This window comes from Callorhinchus milii, unplaced genomic scaffold (genome assembly GCF_018977255.1).
Source record: "Callorhinchus milii isolate IMCB2004 unplaced genomic scaffold, IMCB_Cmil_1.0 Scaffold5, whole genome shotgun sequence".
Lineage (NCBI taxonomy): Eukaryota > Metazoa > Chordata > Chondrichthyes > Chimaeriformes > Callorhinchidae > Callorhinchus > Callorhinchus milii.
In genome coordinates this window covers 8,606,663-8,625,117 of record NW_024704746.1, presented here as the reverse complement: position 1 = coordinate 8,625,117, position 18,455 = coordinate 8,606,663, and the positions used below count along the sequence as shown (strand labels likewise).

Genomic DNA, 18,455 nt, shown 5'->3' with positions numbered 1-18,455 from the left:
GGGACACTGCTGTGCCCGATTGCCTGCTACGTTTGGCCCACAACCAGGTTACAATAGATTCTGCCAAGCGTTTCGGGGACGTCTCAATGAAGTGATAAGACGCCGGATCAAATGCAAGGATCATCGTTATGATGAGTTGCTTTCAGATTAAAGCAAACCGTTCCAGGGAGCGGATGCCCACCAAACACAGGTGTTCCCTTGGACACACGGTGGTGGGGTGGGGGGGGGGAACCAACACGCTGTGGTTGCAGATTCAAAACCTGCGCCAGAACTGCAATTCCCGTGATGCCTCGCTTCGGGGAGCATGCGCGCTAAGTGCGGTGCCACGTCGGTCCCGGCTCGCATGCGCAGTGCCTGTCCGTCGGCCGCAGGCCGGAGTGCGAGGGTAAGTGCCGCAGAGGGAAGAGGGGCGGTCGGGGGCCCGGGATGGCGGGCTGGGCGGGCTTCTCGGATGAGGAGCTCAGACGAATCAAACACCTGAAAGGTAATTTCATTTTTTTTTTAAAAAAAGGAACAAAAAAGTAAAAACAGCGAGTGGTGGTGGGGGTGGGGGGGGGGGGAAGAGGGGCTGGAAGGGGGTGAAAGGGGGGATGGGGTTGAAGGGGGGGATGGGGTTGAAGGGGGGATGGGGTTGGAAGGGGGGAATAGGGGTGAAATTGGGGATGGAGTTGGAAGGGGGGAATAGGGGTGAAATTGGGGATGGGGGTGAAAGGGGGGATGGAGTTGGAAGGGGGGTGGGGTTGAAGGGGGGATGGGGGTTGGAAGGGGGGATGGGGGTTGAAAGGGGGGATGGGGGTTGGAAGGGGGGATGGGGGTTGGAAGGGGGGATGGGGTTGAAGGAGGGAATAGGGGTGAAAGTGGGGATGGGGGTGAAAGGGGAAGAGTTTGTGTCAAACAGACTTCCTTTCCCTTGTAGCTGTGTCCAATCTGCAGAGAGTCTCATACTGAGACTCTGCAATTAGAAGAGACGCTTATCAGGGATATTGATGCGTCTGTCAGAGGTTTCCTCCGCAAGAAATACTAACAATAATCATAACAAGCCTTGCATTTGCTATATAGTGCCTTATCGCGTCATCGAGCTGTCTCAAAGCGCTTCACGGGATTTACTGTAAACAACAACAACTTGCATTTATATAGCGCCTTCCACGTGGGGTAGCATTTCGGAGCGCTTAACAGTGGTGGAGCCTGACCCCGAGTCGAGGTAGGAGTTGACCGTAAGCACGGTCGAGGAGGAAGGTCTTCAGGAGTGATCGGGAAAAGCGGGGACAAGGAGGACAGTTTGAAGGAGAGAGTTCCAAACTTTCGGAGAGTAGTGGCTGAAAGCACAGCCGACAATGGTAGGGAGGGGACAAGGGACAAGCAGAAGGCCGGAGCCAGCCGAGCAGAGGTGGCAGGCGGTGGAGTCGGGAGTAAGCAGGTCGGAGAGACAGGGATGCGCCAGGGTATGAAGGGATTCGTAGACGAGTGTGAGGATCTTAGAAGTCAATCTGTTCTTTGATAGGGAGCCAGTGGAGCCTGGCGAGGACTGGTGTGATCAGGATATGGAATTTAGAGCATTTGGATTTGTGAATAGTGGAGCTCAGGAGACTAGCGTGGAGGGCATTGGAGAGGGAGGTGACGAAAACATGGATGAGGGGTTCAGGGGTGTTGGTTAAAATGAATTGACTGTGTAGTCCTACACATATAGGACTGACTGGAGAGGGCTCAGTCTACCCGCACCAAAATCTGTCTAGCAGTTCACCAACTTGCCTCCAGTTTTGGTTAATGGGATGTTGCGGCTGGAGAGAGGTTCAGCCCCCCAATAGAATATTTTCACCATTTGTATATATATACACACAATATATAAATACATGAGAGAGAGTTAAAGTGGTTAAATATATTAAGAACAAGCAGATATTTAAGCATTTTGTTAACAGAACATGTTTCGTCCACAAAATATACAGTCAATTCACTTTACAGTATATTCTGTGAAGCACTTTGAGACATTTGGAAGACATGATAAGGCACTATATCAAATGCAAGGATTATTATTATGTTAATAAGTGACCCTGTGAGAAAGGGACGCAAGGTCCTGACCAATAATCCCTAGGGGTAAAATTGATCAATTAATAATCACTGTCTGGTGCTGGTAGAGTGAGTGGTACAAAAGGCCTGGCAACGAATCACCAAAACACAATGACTGCCAGATTCTCAGCATCCTACCACCTCCTGCCTGCACCACAACTGAAAAGGTTTTGGAATATCTACTGGCGCCAGGCTCCTCTCTATTATAAACCTGGCCAATTTTTTAACAAAAAAAGCTTTAAAATTGTGCCAACCACTGTGCCTGTGTATCGTGAACTGCAGTCTGTTTTTAAAAAAAAACACATGGAAAATTGATTGCGTAACAGATATAGCATCTTACGTTATTAGTGGAGCCAGAGGACTGAAAAATGCCCCTAAAATTGCTTTCCATTCTGGCACAGCCACTAGGGAGCCACATCTCTGGCAGCCGTGGCTTTTGTATTCCCACCACATTATATAATGGCAAGCCAACAAAGCCAATTTTTTTTGTGAGCTGCCTATTTTTGAATTCCCATTGAATAATGTGCATGTGTTTTATGTTGGAACCAAACCAATGATGTTTATCTATATCTATATATATATAATATATATATATATGCCCTTCATCTTGAGATGCTGAACAGCCCAGGGTTGCATCTGAGGTGGGGGCCAGGGGAAAGATGGCCTAAAGCGTGGTCAAAGAGGAAGGTCTTGAAGTGGACATTGACTCCAGAATGAACCTTCAGCCATTCTTCACCCCCCAATCTGATATTCCATCCCGGAGTCCCTCCAACCTCCCTTTCAGTGTTCAAGACCTTTATCAAGAGTCACTCCATTGACTGCTTTCGGTCACCTTTCCCCTCCCACCCTCTTTAGCTCTTACGACCTGTTCAGGTGCCAGCCAAAAGTGTTGAGTGCTTTGACACATCCTTTTGCCCACAAAATACACAGTCAATTCACTTTCCAATATATTCTATGAAATGCTTTGAAATATCTCAACAACATAAGGCCTATATCACATGCAAGGATTATTACTATCCTTCCAATGCGAAAAGCGCTATATACATGTAAATTGTATTTCAGTGTCCACATACAGTTTCTCCTCTTGGCGATTACTGAGGATTGAAAGAATGGAGTGCCAATAAAAACCTGTTGACCCACTTTTTGCAGAATCTTTGAAAGGAGTACTGTACTATACAATCTTTTTGGGTGGAGTTCAATGAGGGTGTGTGCGTGTTACAGGGAGTCAATGATAATGCCTTAGGCCTGGATTCCTCTGCACCTTCAGTAGACAATAGTGAAGGAAATGGTAGAATACATTGTACTAATTATTATGCTTCCCCCTTCCTTCATGCTTCCATGTTATCTCTTGCCCACTCCTTAGTTCATGTGGTCAGTGTCTGTATAGTACACAGTGTCCTAGCCATGTACTTCATCCTGTATGTGGCCTGTTCATAACCTACCAAATGCAAGGATTGTTACGCAACAGGGTGGGGAGTTACTTGATGGTCGAAGAATTATGCCTTTCACTGTGTTAGATACTAAATTAGAAATTAAATTAGGTTTATTAGAAATAATGGCTCGTCTTTCTCCCAATCAGGAGTAGCATTGAATTCACAATTAACCAACTTAATTAAGTGGTTATTTGTTGATGCAAAATAAATAGTACTTTAGTACCTCAAAGCTCACCCTGTTGGTTATGCCAATCTAATGTCTCAATTGGTCTTCAGACTCAAATTTTGAGTGTTCAGTATGACAGATAAACAGCATTTGATAAAGCACCTTTTCATGTCAGGACGATATCTCAAAGTTCTTCACACAATATACTGTAAAGTGTAGACTATATTTTGTAGGTGAACGTGCCTTAGAACATACAGAGTCAAAAAACAAAATAATCTTCGTGGGGTTATCAACGATTACCAGTAAACCACAAGATCCATCCACTCAGTACAAACAGGGATTTGAACCCTCAGTGCAGTCTCTATGAGTGAATGCTGAAATAGACATTGCTTTTATTCTACCTCCCCACCATTGGAAGAACAGCCACAAATATTTGAGCAAATAGTTACTTTAGTGTTCAATTAAAATGTTGGTTTAAGAGCGATGGCGTCACACTGGTTTGTCAAATCTGAATATTTATGAATTGTCAATAGGAACTGCTAATCATGTCATTTCATGATATTCAATATTTCACAGAGGGTGAGATTGTATTTTAGTTACTGGAACTGTGTTATTCCTTTGTAAAAATTGTGTAAAGCGTTCTGAACCTAGATTCATCTGCTCTGCATGCCACCAAACCACAAAAGGAATGCAGTCAATATAAAACAATTCTATTTTTAAAACCCAAACCTCTGATGTTTAATGTTTGGCATGAAAAGGTTGTTATAGAGACGAAAGTTTGTTCATTATCTGCCAAGCCAGTTTTGCCATTTAAATAGCATCTTGTGTGGCCTTGTGCTGTATCCCTCCTAAAGCATTGTATAAAGTTAACTGCGGGGTAGAGGGAGGGGGTTACCACTAAAAGCTAAGGTAACTGCTACTAAGGTTTGAAATGAACCCATTCAACTCTTATGTATAGCCTCGGTGGAGTGAAATAAGGAGGATGTCCATGTTGCTTTGATTTTACTGAGTTGTCAACAATTAATAATATTAATAATCCTTGCATTTCATATAGTCCCTTATCACGTCATCGAGATGTTTTGAAGCACTTCACACAATATACTGTAAAGTGAATTGACTGTATATTTTGTGGGCGAATCGTGGCAGCCAATTGCGCACAGCAGTGTCCCACAAACTGTCGTGGATTGAGTGACCAAATTATTTTTTTAAGAGGATTTTTACCCCCAGAAAGCGATCTGACAAATTCCTTATTTTGCACAAGTCATATGAAATGTTATGGTCCCAGCTGATATGACGTATTTGAGTTTTACTATACTGGAAACGGATTAAATTGCCTTCTATACAAAAACAAAGTTCTTGTTTAATTTCAGATCCTTCTAACTCTGAAATGCCAGACCGAGCCAGACGAGCTCCTGCAAGCAAAAGTCGGCAGCTGCTCCAGAAGGAGAGAGCATTGCAGCAGCATCGTCTCAGAGCAGCAGAGCATGATGGAGGTCCCTCAGCACTCCCTGAGCAGCAGTTATCCAAGCCTAAAATGAAACCTCCACATGTTACAGTGATACAAACACCACCACCATCAAGCAAAATGGGACAGAAGCAAACATCTGAAAAGGAGCAGAATGACACTGAAGTGCATCACCAGGACAAAAGGCTGGGTGGAAATGTGGAAGGGAGAGCCCAGGATTCTTCAGTTAAAGAGACAACGGAACAAGTCAAAGAAATGCCAAAAGGAGTGGAATTGTTAGTAAGTCTGGAAATTTCTCCCCAAAAGCTCAATTCTTCAGAAAACTTTCCTCACCTGAATCGTTTCAGTAAGAAAATCCTATTCAAGTCATAACTTCTCATTGATAGTTTCCTCCAGACGTGAACGGCGCTACACATGTAATTTGTTGTGGTTTGAAGCAAGCATACCACCCCCTTTCCCTTCAACCAATGTCAAATCAAACCCAGATTGAATAAAATATTTCTTACAATACTAGCTGCAAGGCGCTAACAAGAAATTAGATGTTCCAATACCATTTCCAATTTAGTTTGAATCCAAACACAGAATTGCCTGCAATTTCACACTGAGAATGAACATTATTCATGATACAATGGGCAATGCGTTTTGAGGTTAGGAATAAAGCACGGCATAGGCAGAACAGAAATTCCTTCCATCTGGATTGAGAGCACTTCCACTGAGCTGCGAGCACTTGTGCACAATGCCAAAGGTGCTGTGCATTGAGACATTACAGCTTTATTTATGTCTAACATAGGAGCACAAGCATTCACGCTGTAGGTTTAATTTGAAAAGAGTGATGTCACCCAACTTGACAACTCTCCCATATCGCGACCAGACTTTCCTCTCATCGAACTGTATTAATTCTTCATCTCTTGTGTGCACCTGCATGCATGAGTGAGAATGCAGGAATGGGAACAATGAACATTTCCATTAATTCATGTTCAACTAGGAATTCCTGAATACAAAAGATTTATAACTTGCTTGTGCTCTTTAGCCTCTTCATTACCCTTCCTCTCTGACTTGGCTCTTGGATTCTCTTTCTCCTTCCTCTTCTAGATTCATATTCTTTCCACCCTAAGTTCCTGCATTGACTTTGCTAATTTCCTGAACCCCCAAGGTTAACAGTTAACACACGCATCTAAATATACTTGAAGAAAATGTCCAATCTTGTATTGAGAATCTCTGACAATTTCTGTGGTTTCAGAAGACACTGAAACTACTGTAGATTGGGAGTTAATTATTTCTGTAACTTAGAAAGTGCCAGAAATCTCTAAAATAACATTGAATATTTTTCAACATTGCTCCTTCACCAGTGCCTTCTGCCCCACCACTGACAGGCGAGCTTTCAACCACTTTGCCTCCGCACTCTGGAATGCTCTCTAAATCCCCCCACATCACTTGTTCCCTCTCCATATATAAAACTTTTCAAAAACCCTACCTCTGATTGTGATTCGATCACCTCCTACATTCCCTCCCATTTCTCACCTTATGCAATCTGCAGAGCACTGTGGAAGGTTTTCCGACTTAACGTTCTGTACGGGTCAAGTAAATTATTACCACGTCTGTGCTCAGTATCATGGCAAACACACATAAGCACTCACTCCTTTAAACCTAAAAGAATGGCCAGTATTGGAAGAGATGCAGTGTGGAATCTCTTTGTGTGGAAAGCCATCGACTTCTGCTTGGCACCTCATCAATATAGGAAGTTACAGATCGCAGCAGCTTTTCAGAGAATTGTGTGAAAGCATCTGCATCGCATCACTCTGTTATTGCAGCTTCCAATAATGCAACCAAAACCACTGAACCAGCACAAGCCATGAGGGGCTTAGTTTTGTAAAGTAGACATACAAGTAATTGGGCTATAGTCCGATTATATATCCAACTAACTACTGTAGTGGACATTGGCACAAGTACCCAAGTAAAGCAATGGTTAATCATTGAGTTTTCTGGTTTTCATTAGAATTCATTAATTACACATTAGCAATTTGCTGATGACAAGATCGTCTCCCACGGGAAACTAAAAGCATCAATAAAAAAAGTTAACTATGACATTTGTAATGCAATTGTGTCCCTGCAGGCGGGAGAGATCATGTCTGGAACATCTGCAGCTGGAACAGCGTTTTATTGAAGAGAAGAATAAACGCAAGAAAGCACTTCTGTCCAAGGCAATCGCAGAAAGGTACAGTTCGATAAACACACAGACAGAGGATAAAAATGGATCTGTACTGAACCAAAAAAAACAGGCTCCTATGGACCAGTGTGTAGCTTTGGGGTTTAAATAATGGTTCTTTCACGCTAAGATGTGGGTTGGATAAAGGATTGGATTTCCAAATTTGAAATCCTTTCCCATTAAAACTCACTTTGCAAAAAAAAAAGTTTGTAACAGACTTGCCGTGTAATTAAAGCAGATCTTATTAACTATAGAATTGGCAGCCCAACTTTCAGCCTCTATGTCCCTATCCTCTGGAACTCTTTTCACCTTGCCCCTCGGTCTTTAAAAGCCTCCTGTAAGCCTACCTCTTCTATCGTGTCTGATTGCCTCCCTGTCTCTCCTCAGTGTCTGGTACAGTCTCTGTAAAGCACTTAAAGAGACGTTAGCCTATTTGAATTGTGCTGCATACAAATGCAAGTTTTAATTTAACGAAAAGTACTTTTAAGTATCTTAAAATTTCAACCTTAGCTCGTATTTACCAATCATTTTTTGCTTCAAATTAAAAATTAGAAGTGCGTTTAACCTATGCATAGCAAGCATTTGCTCTGATTATGTACTGATGATCCACAATATATATTCTAGGTCTAAAAGAACCATGGCAGAAACTGCTAAACTAAAACGAATCCAAAAGGGCCTTCAAACTCTGGACGATCTATTATCGGCCGATGTCAGTATTCTGCGGGACCGAATTGAGCAGACCAGCTGGGAGTTCCACCAGGCTAAGTAAGAATGCTTTCAGGTGCAACAACAACAAAATTACATTTAGCCACAGCTTCTGTTGTTGTACCCACATGACCATAACTCGCTGAGGATAGTGTGTATTCCGGTTCCAGGGAGCTGTAAGATTTCTTGTGAATAAAGGGATTAAGGATATGGGCATAAGGCAGGAGTTAGAATAGATCAGCCATGATCTTATTGAATGGCGGGGCAGGCTAGACGGGCCGAATGGTTTACTCCTGCTCCTAATTCTTACGTTCAAAGTGATGCAGCATAGATTTGATGACTTTCAGCTCCATATGTGAACCGGGGGGGGGGGGGGGGGGAATTAATTATGGGTTTTACTATGGGAATTGTCACAGGTTCAGACCCGTAGGCACTTCTAACAAGAGGGGGGGGTTCACTGAATACACTGTCCATCACTGCGGTACTCCCAAGTTGAGATCGTCTAACATAGCAGACCAGGAATACAGCCCAAGATGTTCATGGATTGTATCGATTCAGTGCGATATCGTCCGCTGAGTCACCATGGAGTCAGGGAGAGAAGGACCCTTCATCACACGCAGAATAAACTGAGGACAGTCATGTATTGCATAGTGTAAATTAACCTTTTTTTAAAAAAGTGGGGAATCCACATCATCTTGCTTGAGCTGCAGTAACCTGCTCGTCCCTCTGTTCTATCGGTGGCCGTGCTTTAAGCCACTACGCCTTGACACTCTGGAACTCTCTCACTCCATCCCTCCGTCTTGGCCCATCCTTCCCCATATTTAGATTGCGCCTGAAGACCTTCCTCACCTCCCCACCCCACTCAGCATCATGCTCCACCACTGTCAAGTGCTCTGGGATGCTACCCTGCATGAGCGGTGCTATATACATGCAAGTTGTTGTTGTTCTTGTCGTTGTAACCATTTCTGGTGCCCTCAGGAAGCGGTTTGATAAGGCAGAGGTGGAATATGTGGCATCGAAACTCAACCTACACAAGAAAATCGAACTGAAGGAGCAGCTGACCGAGCACCTGTGCACCATCATCCAGCAGAATGAGCTGCGGAAAGCTCAGAAGCTGGAGGAGCTGATGCAGCAACTCGAGGTGGAGGAAGACGAGGAGGCAATGGAGCTGGAGATCGAGGTGGACAGAATGTTGCAACAGCAACAAGAATTACCCAAGGAGAGCATACAGTCAAACACAGCCAGGGAGGAATCAACCCAGCAAACCGTTTCGAACGCCGACAGCCAGAACCAATCAGTTGCACAGTCTCTGCTTGGAGAACAAGTGGTGAACCATGCTGTGAGCAGCACAGCTCAGATGGATTTAAAGGACCCTGATCAATCTCAAGAACCAGAAAATGCACAGCACAAGCCTCTAGAGGAGAGTAAAACCCCAGCTGTCGCAACTTGAGGCAAAATCTGTGCACGTGGGTGGTTCAGAAACGGGATGTATCAAACAGATTTATGGTGGGGGGATTTACATTACTTGATGGTCTTTTCTTTAGCAAACTTGGGCCCATGAAATTGAAACACAATCAATATTGTACATAAAATTTGAATCTCGTTTTTCAAACTGAAATCACATATGAACATTCAGGTTCTCGAATAGAGTTGAGGTTTTGGCTGAAAGATTACTCACACACAAAAAACATCAGTGAACAGTACCTTCTTTTAGCTCCGACGTTTGACTATTTAAAAAACGTTTTTACAAATGTTTGACACTAACCACAGCATAGCTCTGAAGCATTCTTTCTATCATGAGATGTGCAATATTCATTGGTTAATTTCTCATGCTCAAAGCAGCTGTTTGGACCTGAAAAGGACTGCCTTCAGCTGCAGTAACCTTAGAGTGCTGGAACAGGGAACTTCCCAATGCAGTTGGGATGCATTTTGTGTGATTGGAATAAAAATAATACTTGTATTTGATATAGCACCTTATCACATTGTTGAGACGTCTCAAAGAGCTTCACAGAATATATTATAAAGTGGATTGACTGCGTATTTGGTGGGCAAAAGACAGCAGCCAATTGTGCACAGCAGTGTCCACAAATAATTGTGGATTGAGTGACAAAATGTTTTCTTTTTTTGGAGGGATTATTACCCCTAGAAAGTGACCCACTAATCAACTTAAAACCAGGTTCCTAGTTACTGCTAGGTAAACGGAAGCTTGTGGAACAAGGAAATAAGGTTTTGCCCAGCTCGGGAATCGAACACGGGTACTCTCACTAGCAAGGCAAGCATGCTAACCACTCTGCTATGGGACACAATCTTAAATGTCAGTTTCTGCAGAAGTAGCTAGAAAGGTCATGGACCTTTTCCCAATAATGTACCATTGTGAAATTCATAGATGATCACATGGGTAAATTGTTAAATCACTTCCATTGTGAAGTGGACTTGAGGATTCAGGAATTATGCTCTGTGCCAAAGCATTGTTTAATTGTGGAACTGACATTAAAAAATTAACCCGTTTTGCATCAATTCTTCAGCAACACTAAGCTTTATTTTATAGTTACTTAACCGTGAAGTAACCTTCACTTTACTGATGCCTTACAATAAAGCCCAAAAGAGTATCAAAAGTGTTCATGTGGTATGACCTCAAACTCAAAAATAAGCAAAAGTAATTAAGTTTAACTATTGTATAGATATCAATTAAGTTATTTCCACCAAGTGAAAATATCTTGGACAACCAAAAATTATCATTTTGAGTATTGTAAGGCGATAGGCTGGGTACTTAAGAAATCTAGGTATTTAATTCCACTCAACATAAGTGCTCAGACCACACAAAGAGATCTGGGTGTTGGGTTTATCTACTTTGGTCTCAAGGGAAAACCAGAAGCTCAATATATTTCTCAAATGGCTTCACTCAACTTACAAACAGGTACACAAGTTGAGTGGTATCTTCCTCAGTGATGAAGGAAGATTGGGACTTTGATGCTTAACGTGTCTGTTGTCAGGTGATTTGGTGCTTTGCTATTTTGCACATTATTTGGAAGATTCCACACCACAAAATGCTTTATACTCACAAATATACAGTCAATTAACTTTACAATATATTCTGTGAAGCACTTTGAGATGTCTAGAAACGTGAAAAGCGCTATATCAAATGCAAGGATAATATGCGAACAATGATTGATTTTCCACGCATTTTCGTTAATTTCCATGGAACTAACCCGATATTAACACTGTTTAAACGGTAGTACTCGAAGGTATACGTTAGCACATTTTCAACTTGTGAAAATATTTGAAAATATTTTTATATGAAGTATTTGTATGTTTCTTAAAACTTAACTATCAACTTAATATTATCAGCTTTTTAACATATTTATGTTAAATTATCAGTGTGGTTACCAAAGGTTGTGGAATTCGTGTTTTATGTATATTAAAGTAACATGTGAAGATACTTCCAAATATCCAATTTTATTCTAAAAACAAAACCACAAGCATTTATAATAGTGATATTTACATCCCGGTCAAGTGCATTGGATTAGTACACCTGGACCCCTTAAATTGACATTAGAATCCACAAAGCATTTAAGTTTTCAAAACACAGAAATAACTTGATATTTTAATACCATTTTATAAGTTGAAACCATGGCAAGTCATTGTATGTGATGCAGTTATAATCTCTCAAGGTAGGTCACATTATTGCCACTGATACAAAATGATTTCCATACAAAATGCAGTCACTGCACTTCACAGTAAATCCTGTGAAACACTTTGAGATGACCTCCTGATGTGAAAGGCTCTACATCAAATGTAAGCATCATTTTAACAGAAAATAATTCCGCCTCTCCTTCCCATAGTTGAACAGTTTTTTTCTGAGTTAGTGTGAGTATTATTCCCATAAAATTAAATAGATCAGCATTTTGAAATGCAGTGATGATTAGCCTTGGACTGGTACCAAGGACCGGCAGCGTTACTGTCGAGCCAGAATACACACCAGCTGAATAAAAATGTAATTGCGTTAATATATTGTAGTTGTGGAAGTGCTAGGTCCAAGCCAAGATTGAACATCACAATGAATCTGCATCCATATTGTATGCTGATAAACGTTTAATTAAAAAATGTATATAATGAACAGTAACCTTTAAAGTCCAAATAAACAATTGCAGGGCAGCCAAAGCATACTGCTGATTGGATTAAGCTGGTTTGGAAAGCAGACTTGAAGTAAAGGGCATGGGAATTTCCATTTGTTCCTAAGGTTTTTTTAAATAATATTTATATAATAAACCAGCGCATATTTGTCGAGGTTTGAGTTAGAACCACAAAATCTGAATTGCCAGGAATGAATTAACTTTTCCCTCAAAAAAATAATTCCCAGTCATTCTGTGCCATGAAACACTCATCCGTACACTGCCCTTTCTGGGATGCTCTTGGGGGGGGGGGGGGGGCGGTGGTGCTAAAAAGCTTTTACATCCCAAGTCCCCAAATTTCCTTGCATGGCTTTGTTTTATAAACCTCCATTAAGTGAAGGTTAGTCCCCAAGAGAGAACTCCCAGAAGCAGCATAACTAGTGTGTATAGCTGATCTGCAATATTGGAAAACCCTACCTGCCTTTGTCTGCAGCTTTGGCAGAGACCTAAGAATAGTCCGTCTGTCCAGTCAAAGAACATAATAATAATAATAATAATAATAATAATAATAATAATAATCCTTGCATTTGATATAGCGCTTTTCACGTCGGGAGGACGTCCCAAAGCGCTTCACAGAACACACTGTAAAGTGAATTGACTGTATATTTGTGGGCGAACGCGGCAGCCAATTGCGCACAGCAATGTCCCACAAACAGTCGTAGATTGAAAATGACCAATTTTTTTTTATTATTGTTTTTTTTTTGGTTTTTTTGGAGGGATTATTATTAGGCGTGTGGAGTAAGGAAACTTGCCCAAGGTTTCGCCCTCTGCCTGGAATTGAACTCAGGTCTCTCGCTTGCAAAGCGAGTGCTCTAACCACTGAGCTACAGGACTCCATAGGCAAACATAGGCAAAGGAGAGAGATCCTTTGCCCCCCCCCCCCCCCCCCACTCCCCTCCATGAAGGGGATCTTTGATACAATGATTCATCTTTGATTAACCCCAAGTGACACTAACTTCCTTGATAGAAAATATTTCCTGGTTCCTTGGTTTTAAATCACTTTTTTTAAAAAAACAGGTGCTCAACTTTGGTGCTCTTAATCTCCCCACCCCCATCACACCAGAGCTTGTCAGGCTCCACTGGCTTCCTATCAAAGAATGGATCAATTTCACTTATCTACAAATCCCTTCAAACCTGGCATTTCCCTACCTTTCTGACCTGCTTTCTCCCCTCTCCACTACCCACTGCCTCTGCTCAACAGGCACTGGCTTCCTGCTTATCCCTCGTCCCCTCCACCATTGGCAGCTGTGCTTTCAGCCACTATGCCTTGAAGCTTTGGAACACTCTCTCCCAATCTCTCCACCTTGTCCCCTCTTTTCGATCACGACTGAAGACCTTCCTCTTCGATTGTGCTTACAGTTACCTCCTCCCATCCTCTGGTTCAGCATCAGGCTCCACCACCGTTAAGTGCTCCAAGACTCTGAACGGTGAGATATAAATCCAAGTTGTTTTTAAGCATAACTAATCGTCATGGCTAATCTATACAGAGTTTAATAAGCAGTAAATTCCATATCTTGCCTCCCCCAAAATAATTATTCAATTGACAAGAAGAAAATCAGTTTCAATTTGCATTGTTTATACTAACAAGTTTTTCTGGCCAAATTTTAAACATTCAAACACTAGCCAGATGGGAATGAAATAAAATACAATTGACAGAGAGGGACGCTAGCAAAAAGCTGGCTTAAAACCACAATGCAGAAAGGACAAGTTGTTTCAATTACATGGTGTTTCTCCAGTAAGACTTGCAACTGATTGCTGGTGGACAGTCTCATCCCTTAAGCAATCTGGAATGTTACCAGTCAGCATTCTGTTTTTCCAGACAGTACATGACTGGCCAAATAATTTACCAAGTTTTACCCAGTCTTTTGCAAAGCAGATACTGCAACACAAATATACACATGTGTATATATACACTCACAGCAGTTTAGAAGTTCCGAGGTTTGCTTTACAGAGCCATTGTAATATTGTGATTAAACCACAATGCTGAATTTCTGCAAGTTTCCAAAGGGTTTTATTACCCAATAGTATTTTCAAAGAGGCAAACCTACACGAGCAAGACTTAGTATTTAAAGCTTCTTATTCTGAGCAGTATCATAGGACAATTTATCTATATCCTCTTTGACCACAATATCAATCGCAATGCTCGATACTTGACTTTACTGTGGAAAGTGGACAAAGGGCTGGACCGCAAGATTACTTTCCACTCCACACATTGGTCCACTACTTTGGGAATCTGTTTTCTGAAGAATATGTGTTTACATTGCAATACACTAAAAGGTCTGAATCCATCTAACTTCCAATGGAAGAAATTTCAAACGCCACAGGATGCAAAATCAAGGTCTTATTGGAAAAGGCTAGATAGACCATTCTCCGCCTAACCTGTACACCCCATGACTGAGGATTGAATACAATTTGCGCCAATTGCGGACATATTTTATCTTAGGAGTCCCCACAAACAGCCGTAAGGTGAATGATTAGTTTACCTGGAAGATTGTTGGCCAGCACACTGGGAGAAACCTAGCTTCCCTTTTCTCCAGTATTGTCCTGGGGATCTTTAATATTCAAATGAAGAACATCTGATGGAAAGGACTGCACTTACCTATTCACTATTTCAGTAAAAGACTAGTAAATCTATGGAAGAGGCTCCCCAGGGAGACAATGGAAAGCAGATGGTGTCAATTCAATCAAATGCAAATTAGAAAATAGAAAATAATATTTTGGGATATAGTATAAGTAATTTGAGACATGACGACAAATGATGTATGCTTGGAAGAACTAGGCTACTTTGGATCTAAGGTTCCCAAAGCGTTCTACTGTGATAGTAGACTGATCCATATAGAATTAATTGCTATCAACATCTCCATTGTTGTAGCATGCGACTATCAGGATGGTAGAAGGCGAACAGGATGGACCTTGTTCTTTTTCATCTAGCAATTACTACGGTCCTACCTCAATACAGCACATTACTGCACTGTGGAGATTTTACATTGCCTCTCCCTGAAATACGAAGAATTTTAGCAGAGTATTTTGTGTGCAAGTTATGAAAATGTACTTTTGCATTTGATCACTCTTGGTGGAGAGCACTGATTGAGAGTAGGGGTAGGTGGGGGGTGCGTGGACATTAGGATTTAAAAGGGCAGATTTGCCCCTTAGAATCTTAGAATGACACAGCTAAAACTAAATTTTAAATAAATTTTAAATAAAATTTTAAATAAAACTAAAATTAAAGAAATGGCCTGGCGTGAAAAGAGTCCAAACTATATAGTCACTAATATTTCAAGATTTATTAAATACTAAAATAAAGAATCATTGCCTTTTTTGTGTAAATGTGTGCTGTTCAGTGCTTGTTCTGGACAATATTCCCCAACTAAAATGCCCCCCACTGCATTCCCATTTCCCATACCATCCATCCTTTGGTCTCTCTGCATGAGGTTTCTGAACTGTGCCAATTAGTGTAGACTTATGGAAGTTTTGAGCAATGCACTCAACTCTACTGGGATCGGTGTGGAGTCCGCCCTCGATTTATTTCATTTAGGACCCTAAATATATATCAGAGTAAAGACTTGCACCCATCTGTCCAAGCAAGATCCAAGACCCAATATCAGGTACCTGGTTGAATTTAAAGATATTCACTGTACACATAGTGAAGATCAGCGATATTTTACTATCTTTAAAAAAGCATGGGAAATACTGTCCCACTCTATCAAATGGTTCTCCATTAATGATTCATGAATTCAAATGGTTGGAAAAGACAGAGAGAAGGAGAGAGAGAGAGAGCAAAATTCACAGTGTGCACTGTCTAACCTCATATCCTTCACAGGCCAAAAGGTCAGAAAATAAATAAATAGAGCTATTTACTGCCAGTCCTTCAATTCAGTTCAGACAAGAAATAAGACATCAATGCACAATAACAAAAAACTTTAGTTATCTCAAACCGATTTTTTTTGTAAAGTTAGGAAGCAAGTCATTTAAGAACTCACACTGTGCCTTGGCTGTCAATTTGATTAGGTTGTTATTCACTAAATAGCTCTATTAAATAATAATAATAATTTGGTCACTCAATCCACAATTGTTTGTGGGACACTGCTGTGTGCAATTGGCTGCTCTGTTTCGCCCCCAAAATATACAGTTTATTCACTTTACAGTATATTCTGTGCAGCGCTTTGTGATATCTCAAAGATGTGAAAAGGCAAGTAATACGATTATTATATCAAATGCAGGAATTATTATTATTAGTCACTTGTAGAATTCTTGTTTTATGGGTGGTTGTTGCTGCAATTATTTCCCACTGGGAACACGGGTTAAACACAGTGCTCGTATTTATGTATTTAAATTGCATTGATAATATTTAGGTGCCATCCTCAAACCATACTGTAAACAGAACTGAAAATGGTAATCAATTAAATACAGATCCCAAATACAATGCAAACATGACAGGACTAAAAGATTATTTTAACCCCCTGTAGTTGAAAGTCGAATCATTCCAAACTCGATATACACACAAGCAAGGCTTTCAGTCAGTTTCTAACTGTGTTTTCACTGATTCTCTTTAAACAAGGTTTAAACCATTGCACTCACAATGATCAAAAACACATTAGAAGTAGTCCCTACAACAGTTCTCAATCTCTTTTGTTTTAAAAAAATTAATTGAACTTTTTAAAAAAACTGATCCATATCTGCAGTCAATCAGCATTTTATTTTGTTTTTAAAATGTAATTTTTTTAAAAAAAATAAAAGATGTTAGGGGAATACAATGCATTTTCCGTTAAGAGTTTTCCCCCCCAGATAATTTATTTTGGCAATAATAAATTATCAGATTATTTGTCATATTATTATAATAAAATTATCAGATTATTACAAACATTTGCTTGTTACATCCAGTAAGATTCATTTCTTTAGAAGACTGATACTGATCAAAATGGGAATCAGTTCTCTTTTAGCATTTTACAGCAATAATTACGACTATTTGCAATACTTTTTTTTACATATAAAAATAAACTACAGGGCAGTTTTAATGAAAGTATTTTTACTGCAAAAAAAACTAAGAAAATAATTGAAACCATAAAAAGTGTTAATTTCTCTCAATCTGGGTATAATTGATGGGGACAAAATAAATATTTATTTTCCCTTCAGATATTGTCTTGGGATCGTTGTCGGGGAGAGCGTTTGTCTCTTTGAGAGGAGTTGTCCAACTACACACAACATAACTGGTCAAAGCTAACTCCACGATAACCTGGTCCTGGTACATGGCTAAAGCAAAGGTCAACACCATTCAACATGCAGAAGTGATCATATACAGACAACCAGATTAACAGAGACAATTTGAAGAGAGTGGCAGATTTGTAAGCAAAGTGTATGTGTTTGGGGGGGCGTTGGGGGTGGTGGGGGTGGACGACGAGATATCATAGAAATATAACATGGGTCTTTCCTCTCATTGCAGTTGCCAATATAGATTGCAGAGATGATGGGGGTGGCTGGGTTTATAGCTGGTGCTCAGTCAACCAACAATAAAAATAAAAATGAACTTTTTTTAATTGGAAGAAAATATGAAATAAACAGGACGTCATTGAGTAACGGTGATCGACAATTCCTGTCGGTATCCCACTAATAAATAGCACACACACAGATGAGGGAATTGGTAAGAATTTTATTTTTTTTAAAAAAACAAGTCAGCTTTCCTTTCCCTTTTTTTCCCCTCCTCCTCAAAAAAAAAACCTTCTGATTTCTGTGGAGCCAGACGAGTTGGAACGGATTATGTAATCTGAGATCTCGCTGGACAGAGTTCAGATTTTCTGGAAACCTTCCATCTGGCGTTACACAATGATATTTTAGTGAAGGAACGAGTGAAAAAAATATTAAAGCCGCTAGTAAATAAAACGAGTTAATGTTATGATGAGCCACGCATTGCAAACTGTGAATGTAGTAAAGTAATCCTTCCATTAGATTGTTTTCAACTGCATAATAACCAGTTGCAAATTATACTGCTACTTTTTTAAAAAATATATAGGTGGACACAATTGTTGATCCACATGGAGCAGAGAGAGAGATCAAAATCTTCAGTGTATAAAAAAACAGTTGAGGAATCCCGAAGGCAACTTTTTGTTTGTTTGTTTGTTTTATATACGTTTTTTAAAAAAATAATGCTTTTATGGTTTAGTTCCATTTGCTTTCAAGGGAATTGAAAACGCAGCTAAAAAAAACAAGAGTCGATCTTAATAGATAGGGGATCTGGAGGTAAATTTTG

At 40.5% G+C, this 18,455-nt stretch overlaps 1 protein-coding gene across 1 annotated transcript; it reads left to right on the top strand.

Annotated features, from left to right (window-relative positions):
- The first annotated feature begins 369 nt into the window (after positions 1–369).
- Positions 370–10,028, top strand: gorab (golgin, rab6-interacting). The gene is made up of 5 exons (XM_042335900.1): positions 370–484; positions 5,034–5,403; positions 7,242–7,343; positions 7,959–8,099; positions 9,018–10,028. The coding sequence occupies exons 1-5, from the start codon at positions 427–429 to the stop codon at positions 9,487–9,489; spliced, it is 1,143 nt and encodes a 380-aa protein (XP_042191834.1). The 5' UTR covers positions 370–426; the 3' UTR covers positions 9,490–10,028.
- The last annotated feature ends 8,427 nt before the right edge of the window (positions 10,029–18,455 follow it).

Excerpts from the sequence above, each read along its gene's own strand:
- gorab (XM_042335900.1), top strand. The coding sequence starts at position 427 with ATGGCGGGCTGGGCGGGCTTCTCGGATGAGGAGCTCAGACGAATCAAA. Across the intron at positions 485-5,033 it reads ACGAATCAAACACCTGAAAG|ATCCTTCTAACTCTGAAATG; the intron begins GTAATTTCATTT and ends GTTTAATTTCAG. Across the intron at positions 7,344-7,958 it reads TCCAAGGCAATCGCAGAAAG|GTCTAAAAGAACCATGGCAG; the intron begins GTACAGTTCGAT and ends TATATATTCTAG.